This window comes from Nerophis ophidion, linkage group LG04 (assembly GCF_033978795.1).
Source record: "Nerophis ophidion isolate RoL-2023_Sa linkage group LG04, RoL_Noph_v1.0, whole genome shotgun sequence".
Taxonomy (NCBI): domain Eukaryota; kingdom Metazoa; phylum Chordata; class Actinopteri; order Syngnathiformes; family Syngnathidae; genus Nerophis; species Nerophis ophidion.
Window position 1 is genome coordinate 60947509 of NC_084614.1, and position 25115 is coordinate 60972623.

At 40.9% G+C, this 25115-nt stretch overlaps 1 protein-coding gene across 3 annotated transcripts in view; it reads right to left on the reverse strand.

Annotated features, from left to right (window-relative positions):
- Positions 1–25115, reverse strand: part of septin8a (septin 8a) — a 68471-nt gene that overhangs the window by 28415 nt on the left and 14941 nt on the right. For all 3 annotated transcript variants that reach the window (XM_061898620.1, XM_061898619.1, XM_061898621.1), the window contains exons 2-6: positions 22925–23039; positions 20064–20259; positions 17565–17751; positions 7521–7682; positions 1325–1421 (exon numbers count right to left, since the gene is read on the reverse strand). In XM_061898620.1, the coding sequence (XP_061754604.1) occupies positions 1325–1421; positions 7521–7682; positions 17565–17751; positions 20064–20259; positions 22925–23039 (757 nt within the window). The remainder of the gene's footprint in view (positions 1–1324; positions 1422–7520; positions 7683–17564; positions 17752–20063; positions 20260–22924; positions 23040–25115) is intronic.

Consider the following 25115-nt stretch of genomic DNA (forward strand, 5'->3'; position numbering starts at 1 on the left):
GTGAAATGACACCCTATAGTACAGACAGGCTCGGATCGTGTCTATCAAAGTACTGAATTCGATACACATTCCTAGTTCTGTCCGAATGGGCAGAACATCCATCCATCCATTTTCTACCACTTTTCCCTCTATGGTCCCTCTAGGGTCACGAGGGCACTGAAGCTCATCACAGCTGCACTCGGGCAGAAGGCGGTGTACACCTTGGAAAAGTCGCCACCTTATCGCACGGCCAACACAGATAAGACGACATTCACCCTCACATTCACACACTAGGGCCAATTTAGTGTTGCCAATCAACCTATCCCCAGGTGCATGTGTTTGGAGGTGGAAGAAAGCTGGAGTACCCAGATGGAACCCATGCAGTCACGGGGAGAACATGCAAAATTCCAATCAGAAAGATCCCAAGCCTGGGGATTGAACCCAGAATCTTTGTATTGTGAGACACACGTACTTACCTCAAATAACCATCAGATTTGTTACATCAGGAGATACCATGTATTGGCAGCAGAAATGGTATCTTTAAAACTGAAGGTTATGGTGCAGTTTAGAGCAAAATTCCTGCTGTACAGCATTCTGGAACCAATACATTTTTAATTTAGGCCAAATACAAGAAAAAAACGGTCGGTCGTGCAAACATGGCAACTCTGGAGGAGGCATTAATAATGTTAGTACTGCAATACTATTTTTTTTTTATTATTTAAATCACTTTTCTCTTAATCAGTGTCATAAATGAGAGAAACTGCTGACTGATGCGGCTGAAAGCTGGGTTCTGCAGCTGTTACAATACCCCCTATTGTTTCTCGCGGTCCTGCAAGCTGAGGTCTTTTTTCACATGTTTCTGGCAAACAGACAGCAGTATGAACAGAACGAAACACCGTACAGGCTGACAAGAGATACAGGATAAGATGTGTATGAAAATGTCTGCCTTAGTTTTCAGAGTTTTGCAACCGCAAAATGGTTAACAATACATAATTATCACATTTTTCATTTCTTTGCACTGTTCAGTAGATGGTCGTCATGGTAACCAGACAAGTAAAACTTGATCGCAGGATGAAGGAGTCCCTACTGCAGCAAGTACAGACTTGCATCAAAGTTTTTGGCAAAGAAAACATTGACTTTTAAGGGATCTGCTCTCAGTTTTTCATTGTTTTTAGTCATTGGTGTTGCTGTACGATGTTAGCATTGGCAGACTAAATGGTAATGTAGGACTTGGACATTCACTAACTGCCGCCTGAACCCGCTGTAGTGTTTATCTGATAAACAGAACACCCAGCCGCCAAAAAAAACCCAAAACAAACACACAAAGCTTTGCAACAGTTCTCACCTTGGACAACACCCCAGGGGTACTGCCTGGCCCTGACGGTTTTGTTGCCAACTTTCACTTCTTCCACGCTACCCACCACGGCGAATGGCAGATGGGCCTGCATAAGCACAGAAGTCATAATGGTCAAAACTAGAGGTCACTGGGTCTCTTTGCACAAAAGGTGAAAGACTTAAATTAGCCGTGCCCAAACTTTTTTTTAAAGTTTATTTTATTTTTTATATATAAATAATATATTTAATACCAAAATAATAAGTTTTAGCCAAAATTAGACATAAAATTAATTAAAATAAAAGTTTTTAAAGAATTTCAAAAAATTTAAAACATTTTATGTTATAAACTAGGGCTGGGCGATATATCGATATACGCGATATATCGCGGGTTTGTCTCTGTGTGATATAGAAAATGACTAGCGCACAAACATACATACGTCACATACTGTCACGTCATACAGTTGATATGACTATAAACAAAATATGGAATAAATGTCCAACTTGCTAAAACACCAAAATTGTGTGGGGGTTGAATAATTTTGATCACAACTGTACGTCACATACGTATACACCCTCACGGAGCAGAGAGGTAGCAGTGTGGCTAACGTAAGCTGTGATGCTAGCGGAGTGTTGCGAGCAGTAATACGAGAGAAAGAAGGTGCGAATCTGGTAACAAATGTAGGAAGAATTGATTCCCAAGAAAAACAGCACGGGGTCAATTGTCTGGCGGTGGTTCGGTTTTAAGTGGGAATATGTCAAATAGACAACTTTAATTTGTCATGTGTGGGGCAAAAGCGTTGCTACCAAAAGTAGCATTACTGCTAATATGTAGCATCATTTGAAAGTCACCTGCTAATAACTGTTTAATAATTACAGTTTTGGTCAATTGACTTAGTTGTGATTTTCTTCTCTGCATGAAAGTTTAAAATGAGCATATATTAATTCAGTATGAAGAAGAATGTTTTAATGTAGACACATAGAATCATCATACTGCTGTGATTATATGTATCAAGTGTTAATTCAAGGCTAAGGCAAGATACCGCGATATATATTGTATATACTCCTCTCTGAGCTGCCACCTTATCGTGGTAGAGGAGTTTGCGTGTCCCAATGATCCTAGGAGCTATGTTGTCCGGGGGCTTTATGCCCCCTGGTAGGGTCTCCCAAGGCAAACAGGTTCTAGGTGAGGGATCAGACAAAGAGCAGCTCGAAGACCTTTATGAAGAAGAAAAAACATGGACCCAGATTTCCCTCGCCCGGACGCGGGTCACCGGGGCCTCCCTCTGGAGCCAGGCCCAGAGGTGGGGTACGATGGAGAGCGCCTGGTGGCCGGGCCTGTTCCCATGGGGCCCGGCCGGGCACAGCCCGAAGAGGCAACGTGGGTCACCCCTCCAATGGGCTCACCACCCATAGCAGGGGCCATAGAGGTCGGGTGCAATGTGAGCTGGGCGGAAGCCGAAGGCAGGGCACTTGGCGGTCCGATCCTCGGCTACAGAAGCTAGCTCTTGGGACGTGGAATGTCACCTCACTGGGGGGGAAAGAGCCTGAGCTAGTGCGCGAAGTCGAGAAGTTCCGGCTGGATATAGTCAGACTCACTTCGACGCACAGCAAGGGTTCTGGAACCACTTCTCTCGAGAGGGACTGGACCCTCTTCCACTCTGCCGTTGCCGGCAGTGAGAGGCGACGGGCTGGGGTGGCAATTCTTGTTGCCCCCCGGCTCAAAGCCTGCACGTTGGAGTCTAACCCGGTGGACGAAAGGGTAGCCTCCCTCCGCCTTCGGGTGGGGGGACGGGTCCTGACTGTTGTTTGTGCTTATGCACCAAACAGCAGTTCAGAGTACCCACCCTTTTTGGGAGCACTCGAGGGAGTACTGGAAAGTGCTCCCCCGGGTGATTCCCTTGTCCTACTGGGGGACTTCAACGCTCACGTTGGCAACGACAGTGAAACCTGGAGAGGCGTGATTGGGAAGAATGGCCGCCCGGATCTGAACCCGAGTGGTGTTTTGTTATTGGACTTTTGTGCTCGTCACAGTTTGTCCATAACGAACACCATGTTCAAACATAAGGGTGTCCATATGTGCACTTGGCACCAGGACACCCTAGGCCGCAGTTCCATGATCGACTTTGTAGTCGTGTCATCGGATTTGCGGCCTTATGTTTTGGACACTCGGGTGAAGAGAGGGGCGGAGCTTTCTGCCGATCACCACCTGGTGGTGAGTTGGCTGCGATGGCGGGGGAGGATGCCGGACAGACCTGGGAGGCCCAAACGCATTGTGAGGGTCTGCTGGGAATGTCTGGCAGAGTCTCCTGTCAGAGAAAGTTTCAATTCCCACCTCCGGAAGAACTTTGAACATGTCACGAGGGAGGTGCTGGACATTGCGTCCGAGTGGACCATGTTCCGCACCTCTATTGTCGAGGCGGCTGATCGGAGCTGTGGCCGCAAGGTAGTTGGTGCTTGTCGGGGCGGCAATCCTAAAACCCCTTGGTGGACACCACCGGTGAGGGATGCCGTCAAGCTGAAGAAAGAGTCCTATCGGGTCCTTTTGGCTCATAGGACTCCGGAGGCAGTGGACAGGTACCGACAGGCCAAGCGGTGTGCAGCTTCAGCGGTCGCTGAGGCAAAAACTCGGACATGGGAGGAGTTCGGGGAAGCCATGGAAAACGACTTCCGGACGGCTTCGAAGCGATTCTGGACCACCGTCCGCCGCCTCAGGAAGGGGAAGCAGTGCACTGTCAACACCGTGTATGGTGTTCTGCTGACCTCGACTGCGGATGTTGTGGATAGGTGGAAGGAATACTTTGAAGACCTCCTCAATCCCACCAACACGTCTTCCTATGAGGAAGCAGTGCCTGGGTAATCTGTGGTGGACTCTCCTATTTCTGGGGCTGAGGTCGCTGAGGTAGTTAAAAAGCTCCTCGGTGGCAAGGCCCCAGGGGTGGACGAGATCCGCCCGGAGTTCCTTAAGGCTCTGGATGCTGTGGGGCTGTCTTGGTTGACAAGACTCTGCAGCATTGCGTGGACATCGGGGGCGGTACCTCTGGATCTGCAGACCGGGGTGGTGGTTCCTCTCTTTACTAAGGGGGACCGGAGGGTGTGCTCCAACTATCGTGGGATCACACTCCTCAGCCTTCCCAGTAAGGTTTATTCAGGTGTACTGGAGAGGAGGCTACGCCGGATAGTCGAACCTCGGATTCAGGAGGAACAGTGTGGTTTTCGTCCTGGTCGTGGAACTGTGGACCAGCTCTATACTCTCCGCAGGGTTCTTGAGGGTGCATGGGAGTTTGCCCAACCAGTCTACACGTGCTTTGTGGACTTGGAGAAGGCATTCGACCGTGTCCCTCGGGAAGTCCTGTGGGGAGTGCTCAGAGAGTATGGGGTATCGGACTGTCTTTTTGTGGCGGTCCGCTCCCTGTACGATCAGTGCCAGAGCTTGGTCCACATTGCCGGCAGTAAGTCGAACACATTTCCAGTGAGGGTTGGACTCCGCCAAGGCTGTCCTTTGTCACCGATTCTGTTCATAACTTTTATGGACAGTATTTCTAGGCGCAGTCAAGGTGTTGAGGGGTTCCAGTTTGGTGACCGCAGGATTAGGTCTCTGCTTTTTGCAGATGATGTGGTCCTGATGGCTTCATCTGACCGGGATCTTCAGCTCTCACTGGATCGGTTTGCAGCCGAGTGTGAAGCGACCGGAATGAGAATCAGCACCTCAAATCCGAGTCCATGGTTCTCGCCCGGAAAAGGGTGGAATGCCATTTCCGGGTTGGGGAGGAGACCCTGCCCCAAGTAGAGGAGTTCAAGTACCTAGGAGTCTTGTTCACGAGTGGGGGAAGAGTGGATCGTGAAATCGACAGGCGGATCGGTGCGGCGTCTTCAGTAATGCGGTCGTTGTACCGATCCGTTGTGGTGAAGAAGGAGCTGAGCCGGAAGGCAAAGCTCTCAATTTACCGGTCGATCTACGTTCCCATCCTCACCTATGGTCATGAGCTTTGGGTCGTGACCGAAAGGATAAGATCACGGGTACAAGCGGCCGAAATGAGTTTCCTCCGCCGTGTGGCGGGGCTCTCCCTTAGAGATAGGGTGAGAAGCTCTGCCATCCGGGAGGAACTCAAAGTAAAGCCGCTGCTCCTTCACATCGAGAGGAGCCAGATGAGGTGGTTCGGGCATCTGGTCAGGATGCCACCCGAACGCCTCCCTAGGGAGGTGTTTAGGGCACGTCCAACCGGTAGGAGGCCACGGGGAAGACCCAGGACACGTTGGGAAGACTATGTGTCCCGGCTGGCCTGGGAACGCCTCGGGATCCCCCGGGAAGAGCTAGACGAAGTGGCTGGGGAGAGGGAAGTCTGGGTTTCCCTGCTTAGGCTGTTGCCCTCGTGACCCGACCTCGGATAAGCGGAAGAAGATGGATGGATGGATGGATATTGTATATCGCGATATGGCCTAAATATTCAGAGATATTAAAAAAAGGCCATATCGCCCAGCCCTGCTATAAACCAGTCCAACCCATGTAAATTGGCCTAAGAAGTTGAATACTGTATAATCGTGGAAAAAAGTGTGATGTAAGTAAAAAATAAAAAAATCTGCATAAACTTTGGTCTCATTATTTATTTATTAGTTATTTAATTTAGCAAATATTTAAACTTTGTCCTAATAATATGTTCTTTTTCTTCACAAAGTAATGACTTAATTAGACTTCAAAGGTTTTTTTATCGTAATTTTTTGCATAAATGCGAGACATTGCTATACCGTTTCTCGTGCATTTAATATGTATGACTCCAAGTGATGTAACCCATGATTTCTAGGTTCACGCATAAAAAAGGTTTATGATAGCATAAAACTTATGCCAACGTTAGCTTGCTAACATGGTAACATTTGCAAAGTGACAAATTCCATATTTTTTAGGTTTAAACATACAAAATTAGCTGAAATGGTAGCTAGTTAATTTTTAATATAAAACAATATTTATATTTTATTCTGTTAATATCAAAAAAAAAATCCCAACATTTGTTTTTCATGATGTTATACATTTTAATTTTCTTCAATATTTCAACTTAATGCTCCGTAAGCAAAATAAAATATGTACCCCTCTTAATAGTACGACTTTATTGTCATAAAATTGCGACTTTTCTCCGGTAAAACTAAACTTTTTTTTTTCGCAATATTGTGACCCACAGAGGGTCACAATATTGCGAAAAAACTTTTGAATATTCGCTCTTCATGGAAGAAGAAAAGTGAAAGAAAGAAACTATGACTGTTTTACAGCAATAGCTGCCCACATGAGAAAACAAGTGTGGACATGTGATCTACACCACAGGTCTGTTACTAGTTTAACATGCGGCTTGGTAGGGGCTGAGAGGCCTATTCTGGTGTTGTGATTTAACAACACACACATTTTCTTTGCTGTGTTTCATTGAGCAGCCATGCCACAACCCAAAAAAATTAGGTGGCCTGTTGACGCCCGCTGCTCGGCTGGTTTTTGGTTTGGTGGCATATAGCTGGTACTGATGTCAGCCGCTGGGGATAGACGGCAAAGGATTAGCCAAATGTCAAACCTAACGTGGCTTTACTTATCCGTGGGAGTATTTCCCGCCTGTGCATGCACGTGGAGATGTGCACACAGTAGTTGCATTATCAAATCTGATTCAAATTAAACTATTTGCAATTTCCCTCAGTAAATGACACATTTTTCAACTATATTAGCATCTTGAGTTCGAAACCAGCTTCCGCCATCCTAGTCACTGCCATTGTGTCCTTGGGCAAGACACTTCAAGCACCTTGCTCACAGTACCACGCATAACAGCATTAATGTCACTCAAATGTAGATAATGGGTTTCACTATATAAAGCGCTTTGAGTCACTCGAGAAAAAGCGGTAAATAAATGTCATTCACTTCACACTTAAATTCCGACAGGGAGACATTCAAGTGTTCATAAAAAAGTTCAATTTAATACATTCAAAAAGGTAAAATAGATGCTTTAGCTCGACTAACGGTATCATTCATATTTATTTATGTTATATTTATGTTTATTATTATTTGGCTTAATTACGTAAAAGCTACTACACCAGATTCTACAAAACTTTGCGTGGCAGTGAAGTATATGCCACAAAAAAAAACAGTACATTTTGGTGAGGATTTTGGATTGTTTTAAATTTTTTTAACATAAAAACACTGCGTGGGAATCAAAAGAAAAAAAGGATTGGTTGCTTACGTTCATGGAGGAGTTGATCTCGCTGACTGCTTCGTCGTCTGTCGGGAACTGATATATTTGGACGCCGTTGCTCACCAGCTCGCTCATAATCTTTATTTTGAATTTGTGGAGCTCACTCTTGGAGATTGTATCTGCTTTGGCAATGATGGGAATGATGTTGACCTGAGGAAAAAAGACAGCAAATACTAGATTTACAGTAAAAGAAGTGCAAGAATCAATCCATAAATCATGATTGTATTTTATGTTTGTTTAAGCCGGGTCTGACATGCATTCTCACGGCTGATGGTTATCATGGCTGACAGGACGTTTGCATGCACCCATTACATGACACAAAATGCTAAACCAAATTATTTTGAGAACTGAGTTTCACTTGCCACAATGTTGTAAGCAAACACACATTCATATGCAGTAAGGGGCAGCAAATATGCTAAGTCCTGAACAAGCGCTGATGATAAAGAGAAACTGGGCTTCATGTCCAATCAACATCAAATGTCCAGCTGGGAGGGCGTTGAAGATTCGCACACAGTGCCACATCAGTTTCTCTGGAGTTACGTTAGAGGCTCAGCAAACTCCCTCAGACGGATCATTAATTTACAGCAGGGTCCATCAAGTTTCAAATCCTTAATAACATTAATTCATTGCAATCCAGTGATGCTAAAAGAAGACCTAATGGCTACTGACTGAGGAAGATGTGGTTCTTGACAGGAAACAGGGTTATGTGTTTACTCCCAAGTGGGTTAAATAGAGCTCCCTAATTAACTGTTGATTGTAGGTAAGCACCAGATGGCAGCTTTGACCACACACCAGGGCCTTTAAGATACATTGGATCACTAAAAATAAACATCAAACTCAGATATTTGGGGAAATTAAAAATATTAAATTGCAGGGGGGATGAAGGGTAAAGCAACTATCAGTCTATAGTTCTTTTTTTTTGTTAGCCTATAAGCTAACCTAGTGTGATGGTTGGTAAAACGTGACTGTAATGTTAGCACTGTAGCTTACAAACAGTAGCTATGCTTGGGTTGACATATAGCGAGGTTACGAACCCCTCATTTTTTATTTATGAACCACAGACCAAATACAAATATGCTTCAGTACACGCACCTTGTCTCTGTACAAAAGTTTCATTCTCCAAATATGTGTCTCTTTGTGCTCCCATTTTGTGCCCGGCAGCACATGCATTGTGGGCAGGCTGGTCAATCTCTGGTCATTGTCAGCTCAGTGTTACAGGCGTTAGCTACTGTGCTAAGTGCTATTCTGAGTACTTTTTAACCCTTTTACGACATTTCTTCTACAAACCCTGTTTCCATATGAGTTGGGAAATTGTGTTAGATGTAAATATAAACGGAATACAATGATTTGCAAATAATTTTCAACCCATATTCAGTTAAATATTCTACAAAGACAACATATTTGATGGTCAAACTGATAAACATTTTTTTTTGTTTTGCAAATAATCATTACCTTTAGAAATCGATGCCAGCAACACGTGAGAAAAAAGTTGGGAAAGGTGGCAATAAATACTGATAAAGTTGAGAAATTCATATCAAACACTTATTTGGAACATCCCACAGGTGTGCAGGCTAATTGGGAACGGGTGGGTGCCATGATTGTGTATAAAAGCAGCTTCCATGAAATGCTAAGTAATTCAGAAACAAGGATGAGGCGAGGGTCACCAATTTGTAAGCAAATTGTCGAACAGTTTTAGAACAACATTTCTCAACGAGCTATTGCAAACAATTTAGGGATTTTACCATCTACGGTCCGTAAAATCGTCTAAAGGTTCAGAGGATCTGGAGAAATCACTGCATGTAAGCGATGATATTACGGACCGTTGATCCCTCAGGCGGTACTGCATCAAAAACAGACATCAGTGTGTAAAGGATATCACCACATGGGCTCAGGAACACTTTATAACACTACTGTCAGTAACTACAGTTGGTCGCTACATCTGTAGGTACAAGTTAAAACTCTACTATGCAAAACAAAACCCTTTTATCAACAACACCAGGGAACGCCGCTGGCTTCGCTGGGCCCGAGTTCATCTAAGATGGACTGATGCAAAGTGGAAAGGTGTTCTGTGGTCTGACGAGTCCACATTTCCAATTATATTTGGGAACTGTGGACGTGGTGTCCTCTGGAACAAAGAGGGAAATAACCATCCGGATTGTTATAGCCGCAAAGTTCAAAAGCCAGCATCTGTAATGGTATGGAGGTGTATTAGTGCCCAAGACATGGGTAACTTACACATCTGTGAAGGCACCATAATGCTGAATGGTCCACACAGGTTTTGGAACAACATATGTTGTCATCCAAGAAACGTTATCATGGACACCCCCGCTTATTTCAGCAAGACAATGCCAAGCCACGTGTTACAACAGCGTGGTTTTGTAGTAAAAGCGTGCAGGCACTTTCCTGGCGCGCCTGCAGTCCAGACCTGTCTCTCATCAAAAATGTGTGGCGTATTATGAAGCATAAAATACGACAGCGGGGACCCCGGACTGTTGAACGACTAAAGCTCTACATAAAACAAGAATGTGAAAGAATTCCGCTTTCAAAGCTTCAAAAATTAGTTTCCTCAGTTCCCAAACGTTTATTGAGTGTTGTTAAATGAAAAGGTGATGTAACCCAGTGGTGAACATGCCCTTTCCCAACTACTTTGGCACGTGTTGAAGCCATGAAATTCTAAGTTAATTATTATTTGCCAGAAAAAATTAAGTTTATGAGCTAAATATCTTGTCTTTGTTGTGCATTCAACTGAATATGTGTTGAAAAGGATTTGCAAATCATTGTATTCCGTTTATATTTACATCTAACACAATTTCCCAACTCATATGGAAACGGGGTTTGTAGTTTTGCTAGCTCAATATGAGTCGAAATAAAACAATGGACGAGCAATCTGTGGTTTGTAGTAGTCAGGAAGTATCCCCACTTTTGTCAACACTGCCTCCCCCCATTCCCTGCCAGGAAGATTAATTGAAAGTGGATTTTATTTTTCATTCTTAATCATTGTAGCAATCTGGCTGTTAAAATTAGGGAGTTATGTGATTTCAAACTGTAAGTGCACCACAGGGCTAGTGACATGTTGGCAGGGCAGCTGCAAATGGGGGTAATTAGGTTAGATGTTGTTTTGACTTTGCTATTAATACAGTTGATCCATTACATCCCTGTTATGTTTGTTTGAAATACAGTATTGTATAGCACTTTATATTGTAAACAAAGTGTACAAAACTTGACTAAAATACAGATTATTGTCAATGCTGAAACCCATTATTTCCCATTATTTCTAGTTTACATTATTTCCATTGGGGAAATCTGCTTCAATATACAAACCTATTTATGAACCCTGCTCAAGAACAAATTAAGTTTATAATTCTGTAAATTTCATGTACAATTGTACCTCAACTTAAGAGAGCCCCAACTTTTAGAGTGTTTTGAGATAAGCGCTGTCTCTTGGCTAATTGTTAAGCTTCAAGTTGCAAGCAAACATTTGAGTAACAAACATCCCCACCATTAGTTGGCGTAGCAAATGTTACAGTGAACAGATCCGCCCAAAACATCTTGTTTTACTTGCTAGCATTAGCTTACAACTCGATATCTACATACTTTTGTTTGCCAAGCAGGGGAAAGAAGATTTAAAGGAAGAAAATGAGTGTGAAGGTTGGTGCTGATAAGTAGATAACATTCATTAAATTGTAAAAAGAATAATCAAAACATCAAAACCTGACTGAGCAAGTTGCCAACTTGGCAAAGCATTTTGAGCTTAGCACTGCTAGTCTGCACCACACTGAAGGAGAATGAGTCTAAGACCAGCCAAGAATGTTAAAATAAGATCCTCAACTGTGGACATTCACCCACAAAAATTATGAAGCTGCTTATGTTGTGTTGACGGAGAAGTAGCTGATATAAGATACCATAAAAATCCGCTTTCCAATGTAAATTAAGTACATTATCACATCACTTCATACAACTACTGTTCCAGTCGTGTTTATTATAACACTTTTTAACCTTCTAAATTCCAACATAAAGGCTAGATTTTAGCAAACACTTTTTCTATACTATTGTGGGACCTCTGAGTAGTAATCAAAATAGTTGACAAAGAGTACAATACGGGACCTTTAAAGGTTACTAGAAGGGATAAATCTACATCCTAAGGTCAAAAGAACCAAAATAGGCACATTTAGTAAGAAAAGGTTATCTCTGTTTATGCCTCCAAGCCTCAGCCTGAAATGAAAAGCCAGAGGGAAAATGGGGACAGAGGTTGGTATTTTGTACCCTACTAATGAGAGAAAAACACCATTCTCTTTGGCTTCGACAGCAAATTGTGCAGACTGAAATAAAAAAGCTGTTATTGGTCCACTTTCCCTGTTCTTCCTTTGAAGTATTTCCTGGCTGACAGGAGAGCCGTGTCAGCTTAGCTTCTATGTTCAACCTTACTCTCATGCATGGAAACCGACATGAGAGGTCAAAAGCCGGACAAAAAGTTTGGATTCGAATCACACGAGACCTCTGCAACTACTAATGTTAGCTGGATAACTGCAATACATGTTTTATATATTGCACAGGTGAACTTCATATTACAGTTAAGAGACATGTATAAATGTTAAACTATTCCTTTAAAAATAAAGTATGATGATTGGCAACAGTTCATTAATTATTTATAAAACAGATCAAATGAAAAATAATTTTAAATACATTTTAAATAAGTCCTTATTTTTACTCCCACAATGTTGTTTCCCCAACAGCCATGACTTCAGATTAACCGTTGTGATTTATGGCCACAAGAAAAACCTTGTTATCATAGACATCAGTGAGTTATGCATAGGTCAACATATATTTATCTTAAACACTTTGATGAATGGTGTGTTTGATTATTTTAACAGAAATGTCAAACATAAAAAAGTGGCACAGCCCGCCAAGATCACTCAACACTGGCTCACTTTCACATGAAACTATTAGGATATGTAATCTACAAAAACCCACTGTAAAGACGTTAAACTGAAAGTAAAATGCCATGATATAGTATTTTGAACTATTTTATTCAAAGGGGAACTGCACTTTTCTTTTTTTTTGCCTTTTTTTTACAATCATTAATAGAGACAAGAACGCATCGTTTTATTTTTAGGATTCGAAAGATGATAAAAAAAATGGTTGCGAGATGCACCCTTGTGGTCTTCTAAAGCAACTTTAAAACCCTCTATCAACGTTTTTACAAACGCCGTTTCCATATGAGTTGGGAAATTGTGTTAGATGTAAATATAAACGGAATACAATGATTTGCAAATCATTTTCAACCTATATTCAATTGAATGCACTACAAAGACAAGATATTTGATGTTCAAACTCATAAACATTTTTTTTTTGCAAATAATCATTAACTTTAGAATTTGATGCCAGCAATGCGTGACAAAGAAGTTGGGAAAGGTGGCAATAAATACTGATAAAGTTGAGGAATGTTCATCAAACACTTATTTGGAACATCCCACAGGAGTGCAGGCAGATTGGGAACAGGTGGATGCCATGATTGGGTATGAAAACAGCTTCCCCAAAAATGCTCAGTCCTTCACAAGAAAGGATGGGGTGAGGTACACCCCTTCGTCCACAACTGCGTGAGCAAATAGTCAAACAGTTTAAGAACGTTTCTCAAAGTGCAATTGCAAGAAATTTAGGGATTTCAACATCTACGGTCCATAATATCATCAAAAGGTTAAGAGACTCTGGAGAAATCGCTACACGTAAGCGGCATGGCCGGAAACCAACATTGAATGACCGTGACTTTCGATCCCTCAGATGGCACTGTATCAAAAACCAACATCAAAGGATATCACCACATGAGCTCAGGAACACTTCAGAAAACCACTGTCACTAAATACAGTTCGTCGCTACATCTGTAGGGGCAAGTTAAAGCTCTACTATGCAAAGCGAAAGCCATTTATCAACAACATCCAGAAACGCCGCCGGCTTCTCTGGGCCCGAGATCATCCAAGATGAACTAAGATGAACTGATGCAAAGTAGAAAGTGTTCTGTGGTCTGACGAGTCCACATTTCAAATTGTTTTTCGAAATACATCGTGTCATTCGGACCAAAGGGGAAGCGAACCATCCAGACTGTTATCGACGCAAAGTTCAAAAGCCAGCACCTTTGATGGTGTTGGGGGTGCATTAGTGCTTAAGGCATGGGTAACTTACACATCTCTGAAGGCACCATTAATGCTGAAAGGTACACACAGGTTTTGGGATAACATATGCTGCCATCTAAGCGCCGTCATTTTCATGGACGCCCCTGCTTATTTCAGCAAGACAATGCCAAGCCACATTCAGCACGTGTTACAACCGTGTGGTTTCGTTGAAAAAAAAGAGTGCAGGCACTTTCCTGGCGCGCCTGCAGTCCAGACCTGTCTCCCATCGAAAATGTGTGGCGCAGTATGAAGCGTAAATTACGACAGCGGAGCCCCCGGACTGTTGAACGACTGAAGCTCTACATAAAACAAGAATGGGAAAGAATTCCACTTTCAAAGCTTCAACAATTAGTTTCCTCAGTTCCCAAATGTTTATTGAGTGTTGTTAAAAGAAAAGGTGATGGAACACAGTGGTGAACATGCCCTTTCCCAACTACTTAGGCATGTGTTGCAGTCATGAAATTCTAAGTTAATTATTATTTGCAAAAAAAAATAAAGTTTATGAGTTTGAACATCAAATATCTTGTCTTTGTAGTGCATTCAATTGAATATGTGTTGAAAAGGATTTGCGAATCATTGTATTCCATTTATATTTACATCCAACACAATTTTCCAACTCATATGGAAACAGGGTTTGTATATACACGCTGCAAGTAATTAAAATATTTACCGTATTTTCGTCATTTTACGCATTACCGGAACTTATTTCCTCAGCGCATTTATTTCCATAACGTCCAATAGCAACGCATATATGACTTCCGGCAACACATGTATGTTAACTAACACATGTGCATTTAATCATGGCAGACTTGGCAATAAACAAAAACGTTTTGAAGCTTAATAGACGGAGGATGAACTGCTGATAATACAAGCGAGCACAAAGAGTGTAAAACGTTAGAGCAAACGGAAGACGAGAGAGTGAGAACGGCGTGACTTTGATGCTGTAAATGTAGAACTTTGAGCCAAGTTTAGTGTGCTAACCCAAAATCAGCTGGAAAAAAAAGTTGACGGCCAACTGGACCATCGAGTAGGTCAGTATAATATTGATCATGATACATGCAGCACATCATGCTAGTTTTTACAACTACTGTACATACAGAGTCGAGCTAGCTATGTACAGACCAAACATGAAATGTGGGATAATACTTTACAAATACTGAAATATGATTTTTTATGTTTTTTAGTCATGACAGATTGGTGTTCTATCGCATTGTGTTGTGCATTACAAACTCCAGAGCGATTCGGGCGCTGACGCAAAAGCTAGATTATGGCTAAATGTTTAGCATGCCGTCGCAAGGCGATATGTTACTACCCTAGAAAAAGTGTTTTTCTGTTCACTTTTACAATAAATAATGTTGCTACAGTTTGGTTGTTATACAGGTTACGGAATGCAAATGAAGTATTGTTGGGGGTTTTTAAATGCATTTTTAAAGTTATTTAGAGGTCAAATCTATTGCTCCCATTAGCTGCATTGTCGGCCACCAAGAAGGATCTGATTTTTACAAATTAAATAGCTAAAAAAAAAAAATAACCTTTTGTCTTTTTGTTTCTCATAAGGATTTTAAACAAAAGGGAAAATCCCTCTCCAAAAAAGTGCAGTTCCCCTTTAGGTGCCAGAATAGTGCAATGGAAGAGTGTTGGCCTAAATCTAGCCTTAATGTTAGAATTTACTCAGTGTAAAAGTGCTTTTAATAAGCTGTACTGGAAACGCACTGTTTTTTGTGTCTGCAGCTTTAATGCTAATGAGCTGTGTTTCTCCATGCAAGTGTGTACAGGTCGCATTGCAGTCACATTTTACCAGCCACATCATTCTAGGTTAGATTATTCACCAAAAAAATATATATTAAACTTATGGCTCCTGCATCTGTAGCTGACTGATAATAGACAGTTGGGTTTATTTTAGACTGTGTAGCGAAGCCTGCTTATTTTCTGCTTTGATAGTAAACAATTGTCATTTGCAATTTTACATCTTCATTGTGACACAATTCAAATGCAAATGTTAAGTATACATTGCTTTACGTGCCTCTCAAAAAATAATGACAATAGTTTAGGGTTGCAACTATTAGTCAACCTTGTCGACAAAACTCGGTAGTAAAATTTGTGGATTATAGTTGGTGATTTTTTACAGACGTAAAAAAACGTGCTCGAGTCAGCACGATGGATGACAGGCAAGCAATACAATACAATGCAAATAGCGGGATGCAAATAAAAAAATAATGACACACGAATAACAGGGCGACCAGTTATTGGGTCGCCTATAACTGGGGACTGTTATTGCCGACGGACAGGTGTCACTATGTGACTGCAGACTACATTAAGTTACATTGACTTCCTTACTTTTCTTCTATCCTGCCGGGTACGCATCATTTTAATTTATTTTGTCAGAGAGACATACATATAGTATGTATAATGTCCCGCTGGATAGAAACTTGATAAACCCTTTTTTGAAAGTGTGGTGAACGCAGCGCACTGGGACGAATGTCCGCGAGTGCCCAATAAAAACGAGGCTACCAGCCAGGCACAATATAAATCTCTTCATGGCAACGCTTCTGTAACTTTCACTCATTGAGAAATGTTTCCCTGCTAGAATCAAGCCCGGTCGATGTCCCACCCCCAAGAGTCATATACTCCACTGTGATTGGTAGGTTCGTTCAGATCTGCACACAACACTGCAAGAGTCATATACCCCACTGTGATTGGTAGGCTCGTTCAGCTCTGCACACAACACCGCAAAGTGACATTTAAAACTTGCGGGCCGCAATAACATCAAACTTTCATATTAAGATGTGGGCCACAAAATATGGTCTTGCGGAACGCAATTGGCCCGCAAGTTTTTGAGACCCCTATATTTATCCAAAGTCTGCCAGTGAAACTTTGTCTTGATACCTGTTTGCTGCTTTCTAAACACTTCATGATCCCAAAATGCACATTTCTTCTCAATAAAGCCAGATGGCTTTGGTTTTGTTTTGTTGTTTGTTTTAATTTCTCCTTATTTTGACTGTTCTTTGTATACATAAAAACTAATACTTTGTTTTTATCTGCACTTTGCCTTCCCTGCATCTTCATTTTCTTTGTTTGTTTTTACATGCCGAAAAATATTTTAAGCTGAATTTAGAAGCCCATAGCTAAATTAGAACCACTGAATGTTTGTACGCTTCATAAGCTGATTAGTCAACTAATTGTTGATGATCAACAAATAAAATAGACTCTAGGTGCAGCTCTACCATGTTCATTGTTTTTAAATAGCATCATAAGGCATTTAGCAGAGTGCAGCCATGCGTTGATAGTCGAGGTACGCCAGCAGGTTTTCAGTCACAAGCTGACCATCTGCTTTCTTCTGGATTTATTATCACTGCATCACTAGACAGAATCAAGGAATTAAGCTGCCACTTCTCCATGCATAAATCAGCATTATAATACATATCTCAGCGCTTATTAAGTATTACCCTTCGGTGCTGTATTTCACATCGCCTGAGACACTCGAGCAGTGGTGTGGAAAAACATGAAATGTGCCTTGAATTATGTCAGCAAGAACAACACAAGTAGTTTTTTTCCCCACTTACTACTTTTCCAAGCAACAGTGGTCAAAAACAGATGGACTTAAATTCATCTTTGTAATCAAAGAAAAAGAGTGGAAGCAACAGGTCCTTTCTGGCTACTAGTTTTTTCCACACAAAAGAACAACTTTCTTGACATCTTATATGATGGGAGGTGCAAACTTGCTCTTTGACTTGTATTCATTCAAGCCGAGAAAGAGAAAATAACACCTTGCAGAGCTTCGGGGTGAAATGTACACCGCTCTCAGCATTTCACTGATACTGTTACTTGAGCTAACAATGAGGAAAATAGTTCTGATTGTGTGTACCTTGCTGTCCAGTTTCTTCATAGTGACTAAATCCAAGGACTTGAGCGAGTGTCCCGTGGGGGCGATGAAGTACAGGCAGATGTGGATCCTGGTGTCGTGATAGTTGAAAAGTGAGCGTTTGATCTTGAGCTCTTCCTGCAGGTAGTTTTCAAACTGTGTGTCGATGTAGTCGACGATGGGCTTGTAACTGTGGAACGGCAATACAACAAAAGGATTGTCATTGTTTGGTAAAAATAAAAGTGTATTGGTAGTGGATACAAGCAGGAAGATGGGCCTGTCCCAAGGGCCAAGGCTTGTTTGTGTGATCCAGTTCTTTGCTCAGATCGCACAGCTGAGCGTTACATGAGGCATGTGTTGTGTTATGCTGCCCTCTGACCCCTTTCTCACAGTGCTATTCTTTGGGAAAACTATGCAGCTAACAAAATGCAACCCACTGTAATGCTGTTTGAGAGGTTATCATTTGTGGTGCTTTTTGATTTTTTTTATGATGGAACATGCATAGAAATAAATGTATGACCGCCTCCATGTCCGTTTATAGTCCTTTCACGCCTCCCCTTTACATGCATCTTCAATCTTCCTCTATGGAATGTACTGCTGCTGACCTTTACAGTGCAGTGTCTGGTCTTCAGCGGGCCAACAGGGGAGGCCGCTATCAAAGGGCGTGAGAATGGCGTTCGCTGGTTGGCTTCCAACTTTACTAGAAGACTGGGCTAAACGTAACAATGTTTCCTCTTCCAGTAACGAGCCAGCTCTCATTGTGTTATTCTCAGGCCCAGTGAGGATAGAAGAATGTGCAAGATTGTTCCTGCTTTTCTCACTGAAAAGCTCAAAAACATTAACCTAACTCGGTAAGAAAAATACTAGAATGCATTAATGGTAGCTTTTTAAGACAATGAAGTCTCATAATGAAAGTACAGAAATTACACTTAATATACAATTACTTTATATTTACCATAAATTACTTTGAGTAGATGGTAGTATAATAGGGCTGTAAGGATAAGACAACATAATCGTCAATGTTGACAATAAAACATTTGTTGATGGCGATTTTGTTTTTAATGCCGATGCGTCACGTAATGCCATTATATTTTATATAACGCCACAGAGTTAGTAATTTGACAGTGCCACTAATATTTTGACTATGACAAGTAATGTTTATGTTTGCACCTTTATAACGGCATGCATCCGAACTAACAGTGTTGATACAGTATGTGTAACCACTTGTGCAATATTTTATAGTTTATATAAAATACAAGAAACATTTCAAAATTAAATAAAAGTAATTTTTTTAAAATGCAATAAAATTATTGTAAATAACTATGTTCAAAATTCTTGTGTTTGGACAAATCTTTTTGTTAGAAATGTTTCTTACCTGCTGACAGTTTCGACTGACACTACAGCCTTCGTCAGGGCTGTCTTAGCTTCCTGGTGCGACGTGTCTAAAAGCAGCTGACCACGTGTAGAAAAAAATAAAAGGTAAATGGTTGTACTTGTATAGCGCTTTTCTACCCCTTTTTAAGGAGCCCAAAGCGCTTTGTCAGTATTTCCACATTCACCCATTCACACATACATTCATACACTGATGGCAGGAGCTGCCATCCAAGGTGCTAACCAGGGCCCATCAGGAGCAAGGGTGAAGTGTCTTGCTCAAGGACACAACGGCCATGACTAGGATGGTAGAAGGTGGGGATTGAACCAGTAACCCTCAGATTGCTGGCACAGCCACTCTCCCAACTTCGCCACGCTGTCAGCCAAAACTGTCAGCAGGTAAGAAACTTTTCTTACACTAATAGATTTGTCTGAACACAAGAATTTTGAAAAAGGTTATTTAAGAACACAAGATGAACGCAATCGATTTATAATTTAAAATATATATATATTTGTTTATTGTAGGTCTTTCAAAGTTAGATAATGCGTAACTTAATAATTTCAATAACGGCACTAATTTCTTTTACGTGCAGTAGCGGGGGAACTTGGCTGCAGTTTACTTGCTCCTGATGATCGACAAGCGAGCAGAAATAAACAAAGGAAAGTCAACCTTATGGAAATATCAGGTTTTAAGCCATGGCCTGTTGTGCTCCCGACAAGAAAGGATAATTTTTCGACATGAGAAGAGGCAACATCCCTGCAGCAAACACCTGCTGCGCATGTCATCGTTCAGAGGTGGGTGAGTGGTGCTTCACTTCCGTGTTCAGATTACGATTAAGGTGCATTGATAACATAAAATTTAAATTGTTACTGTGACTGATTTAGTAAGTAAGATGACATAAAAGTTCAACAGAAATTAAAGACAGTCGGCAGGTTTTAGTGCCGACACCATTAAGCATCTCATCATCTGATAGCCTGTGTGAAAGCACAAGTGTTGCGTTATGTTTTCCCATGTTCTGTGTATAAGGCACAGGACAAAATAACAATGTTACGGCGCTGAGGTGACTATTTTGCGCCATCTCTCTGCTTTTAGATGTGAAAGGATACATGTAACAATGTTTATCCTCATACCTGTCGTCTTTATTGATCTGATCCCCAAAGCCAACTGTGTCGACGATGGTGAGCTTGAGGTGGACGTTGCTCTCCTGTAGGTCGTACGTCCGCGGGCGCAGGTAGACGCCGTTCTGATAATGGCTGGCCTCTTCATTCTCAAACATGGTGTTGAAGAGCGTGTTCATTAGCGTCGACTTCCCAATGCCCGTCTCCCCTGAGGACGGGCGAAAGGAAGGAAGTAACGTGAGGCGAGACGGAAGAAGACGAGATTGTGTGAGATGTATCCCTCACAGGCTTTCTATGACTTCATACACAATGTCTGACTTGTTTACTGTCATACAAAATACACAATGATTAACTCATTAATCAAGGTCAACTGTATTGTTGAAATTGAAATTAAACTACAGTTTGACATAGTTCTAGCAAGGCATTTTTCTAATAACCAGTGTTTCCCATATGTCAAAAATACATTTTTGGACCGCCATAAATAGATTTGGTGCTACCTGTTCACCTTGCTCAAAAAACACATAATAATGGGATTGTCTGTGAATGCAGCTTGTCATTGTAACTTTGATGTAACCTTGATTATTGGATGATACTGATATTGATTTGTTACAATATCAGCACAAATAATACATTATTTTATTATTATTGTTGCATGTTGGAAAGGGTTTAAACATTGTGAAATTACTCAAACAAAGAACAATGGTAGATATTAAGAGCATAACTTATTTAAAATCCCACATGGATTTATACTGTCTTTAAATTGAAGTGGAGTGGTAATTGTATTTTAGAAACACCCGGTGCTCACAATATTTAATTAAGTTAAGCTCATGACGCGCTCAATTGAATGATGCGAGACATGTTTGTTACTGGATACTTTCTAATTCTGCTCGGATATTTTGTATCTGCAAGATATATGCAACTATAATTATTTGATACATGTTTATATTTAAAAATGTGTTTTAGACGATAATATTGTTAAATTAAGGACATCTATCACGTTTGTCTTGCTTTTGTGATATTATGTGCTTAGCTCTGTGTAGCTGTTTGCTCCTAGTAGTTTATATCCTACCATAATTACCTTTTGCAAATGACTTGACTACAATGAGAAAAGACTTGTGTGCTTTTTGGAGGAGATGTAAATGTTAACTAGCTGTTGAGGTTTACATAAGTAAATGCTGCAGGACTGTTTGTATCAGGGTACCTATATCTGAGATTTTAGATGTAAACCGACATAATCCGATACTTGTTTTTTTGCTGGTATTAGACCAATATTAATATTAAATCGGGACACCGCTAGCAGCAAACTAACTTTGCTTCATTCAGCGAGTATTCTGACACCTCTTGATTCTGTTATTCAAAATAGCAACACACCTATCAACTTTTTCTGGTCATATTGGACACTTTTGTAGATTTTAAAGCACACATCCCACATCTAAAACCACTCACAGGCAGCTACCGTCTTGCTTGTAACAGAAAGAAAGTGAATTTGTCATTCAACATATTTGTTTTGTTTGTCATTACATGTGCTTACTTTTTGGTTTCCCTGAGCGTCTATTAAAATTACATGGCTAATTCTGCAAATTAGAGCAAACCCACTGCCAAAAATAGATTGCAGTCCCTGTGGGAAACACTTCCGACAATCATTCTACAATAACACTGACAGTTTAAAATGATAGGATCGTCATTTCTCAAGAGAATTACACCAGTTAAAAAATAAAATGTGCAGCCACCTCAGAAGGATGTGTTATTACTTTTCTGTCACATACCTAAAAACATTGGACTTTTTCAAACAAAATCATAACACTTACTCATTTCCAAACTCAGTACTTTGTATTGGATTATCGTTTGTCAATAATTGTTTGCAGCAAATTGATATATTTAATGTTCTTTGTCATGTGTCACCGTTATAAATACAGAGGAACCTCAATTTACAAACACCTCTATTTGCGATCTTTTCAGTCTACGAACTTTTAAATCAAGCCAAATATGCCTGTGTGTGCTAACAATGTCTCGGCATATGAACGCTTCATTCATTTATTCATTCATTCATTCTTTCATTTTGTGTGCCTCTGGAAGCCCTATGGGGGCTGCCATTTTGATGACATCACATCCAGTACACATGGGCATTGCCATTTTGAGGAAGCTGGGGCCCCTACGTCAAATCCTGTTTATATATTTGGATGGAGTACTAATATGGAAGAAACGAGTCCATAATTGCAACCATTATTAAAAAAAGGACATTTATATAGTTGCTGACTTTGCCAAAGGGGTTAAATGTCTTCGCATGGGCAGAGTGTAGGTGCAAGACCAGGTCCAAAAGTTGTTGCTCGTGTGGATAAATGAGACGCAGCTGACAGGTAACAGCATGTAATTTCTGAGGCTATCATTTTAAAAAAAACTTGCTATTTACATGGCCACTTGATGTCCAAATTGACCGCGCTGGTTCCAGCGTGGTCAACAATTTAAGGCGAGTCGTGGTTGGTTGGAAAAGTTTAAAAACAGCAGCTAGCATTTAACCCATGGAAGAAAGGTCTTTATTGTTATTGCACAAGTACAATGAAATTTAATTTTTAGCACAAACCCATTCAAGAATAGACATACATTGTACAGGGTGACAGAACAGGAATGTGGATGGGTCGCAACGTACGGCGCATCGTAAAAAGTGAAAAATAGGTGGACGGGGGTGGGGGATTGTTTTAGTAAAAATATTAAAAAATATTCCATAATGGGCTCCTATGTGAGAGGCTCATTTGGGTGCGTGAAAAAAACTGGTGGTGTTTAAGTTCATAAATCGAGGTTCCACTGTACATGGAAATCCTGCTCTGTAGGGCACTATTTGCTATTTTATGCTTTAATGTATTTTGTGTACTCACCTACGCAGAGGATGTTAAAACAAAAACCTTGTGTGACCGATTTGCTGACTAGTTGGTCAGGCAGGCTGTCAAATCCAACATGGCCCCCCAAGCTGAGGCTGCGCTTCTCTTCGTTCTATGGGGGCACACAAACAAAAGAAAAACACGTGGAAACATGTTAGGTACATTGACATTGGGTTTTGGTTGGTTGGAGATGGCATTAAAATGTACTGCGAGCCGAGTGTGTTAGATAAAAACATCAAGATTTCTAAGTTTTTCACCTTTAACCTTGCTATCTAAACCATCTACTCTGGCAACCGCTGAGTCCACAGAGAATGTGTCAGAGCTGCAGACAGCACCTTCAGATGAATGAGGCTCGCTGGTAACGATGTACGTCTGGCTGAGCCTCAGACGACCGATCGACCGCATTCTTAAAGGCTGATGTCACAGAACGCCAGCAGACTGGGAGCAGAGCTCAGCGAGACGTGACCACACTGCAAACTTCCAATGCAGATTAGCAAAGGAGCACTAAATGTACGTGTTGTTGTTAGTCACAACAGACAAAAGGGTAATGAATTGAATTGAATTGAAATATTTATTTCAAACCTGCACAGTACAACTAAACACAGTTTTTGTTTTTTTTACATGTTGGCAAAGATATTTATGCAAGGCTTGAAAAGGGGTTGGATGAAGCAGCTGCTTATAATAGCCCAACCCCTCTCACTCATTCCACATTTGACATAAACAATATAATACAAAAACAATACTCTATAAACAAAACAAGAAAAACTCCTGTACACTAACAATACCATGAGACAAGACGAGACAAAACACACACATGCACACACACACACACACACACGGGCCCAAACACTCTCCGACCATACACCTCTCTGACAAGGAAGCATTGGGAGTGACAGGAATGGGGAAAAAAAGTCAGTGGACCGTCTGTCCCAGAGGAAACAACACAGTTAGCAGTCCAATGTACGGCCGTAGGACAACAGGAAATGGCTGCAGGGAGAGGCCCCAGGTGGTTTCAGTGAAATAGGGCGTAAAGTAGATAGGTTTTAACAGCTATGACTTGCAGTCGGCTTGCAAAAAGTGTCCTGCAATTACATATATAACATGCAATATCACCAGGGAGCTATATGGGCAGCTATTACCAAGAACAACAACCAATAATTCAATTTCAATTAATTTTTATCTGTAATATTTGTAATTGCACAAATATATATTAATGTTTCTAATTCATTTTTAAGATCTCTGATGTATCCAATACTTTTAGATTGATCCCAGGTACCACGAAAAGAACATGTATGGCAACTTGAGAAACATGACCATAGAACCTTGACTTGAGAAGTTCTAAAACTGTAACAATTTAAAACAGTAGAGGTAATAGAATTTTTTATAAAGTCCATCTAGTGCCACAATAAATTATTGCAAAAGTATGATGCAACAATTAAACAAACAAAGTTTGTGTGTCGGGATTTAACGATACAAACACAGCATATCACGGTTGTTGAGACTATCATGGTTATCATTATCAATGGATTGTCCCTCAAAAGTACTTATACACACACACTAAAGTTTTTCAAACATTTTATAAAAAAATAAACAATTCTTTCTTGGCAGAAGAAACATAAAATATGTTTCTGTCTTTCTTAAGAGCCATATTATTTTATATTATGAATACAGTAGTACACTAAACTTAGAAGTGCCCCAACTTAAGAGTGTTTTGAGGTAACAGTTGTCTCTCAGCTAATTGTTATGCTTTACGTTGCAGGAAAGAATTTCAATTACAAGCATCCTCGCCATTAGTTGGCAGAGCAAATGTCGCAGTGAACCTCCTAAGAGCCTACCTTAACATCTGGTTTTACTTGTTAGCATTAGCTTATCTCTATATATATCGACATAACTTTGTTTTTCCAAGCATGGGAAGGAATAAAGTGATTGTGATGGATAAGTGCTGAGAAGAAGTGGATGTTAGTCATTGAATTAAATAAATAAATCATCAAAAACATGACAGAGCGTGTAGTCGACTTAAGGAACTAGTTTAAGCGTATCACTGCTGGTCTGCGCCATATTGAAGCAGAATGAGTCTAACACCATCAAAGAATGTTAAAATAATATCTAAGCGGCAGACATTTATCCATGAAAATATGGAAAAACTACTGATGGTGTGTTTGAATGAAAAGCAGCTGGAGATACCGTA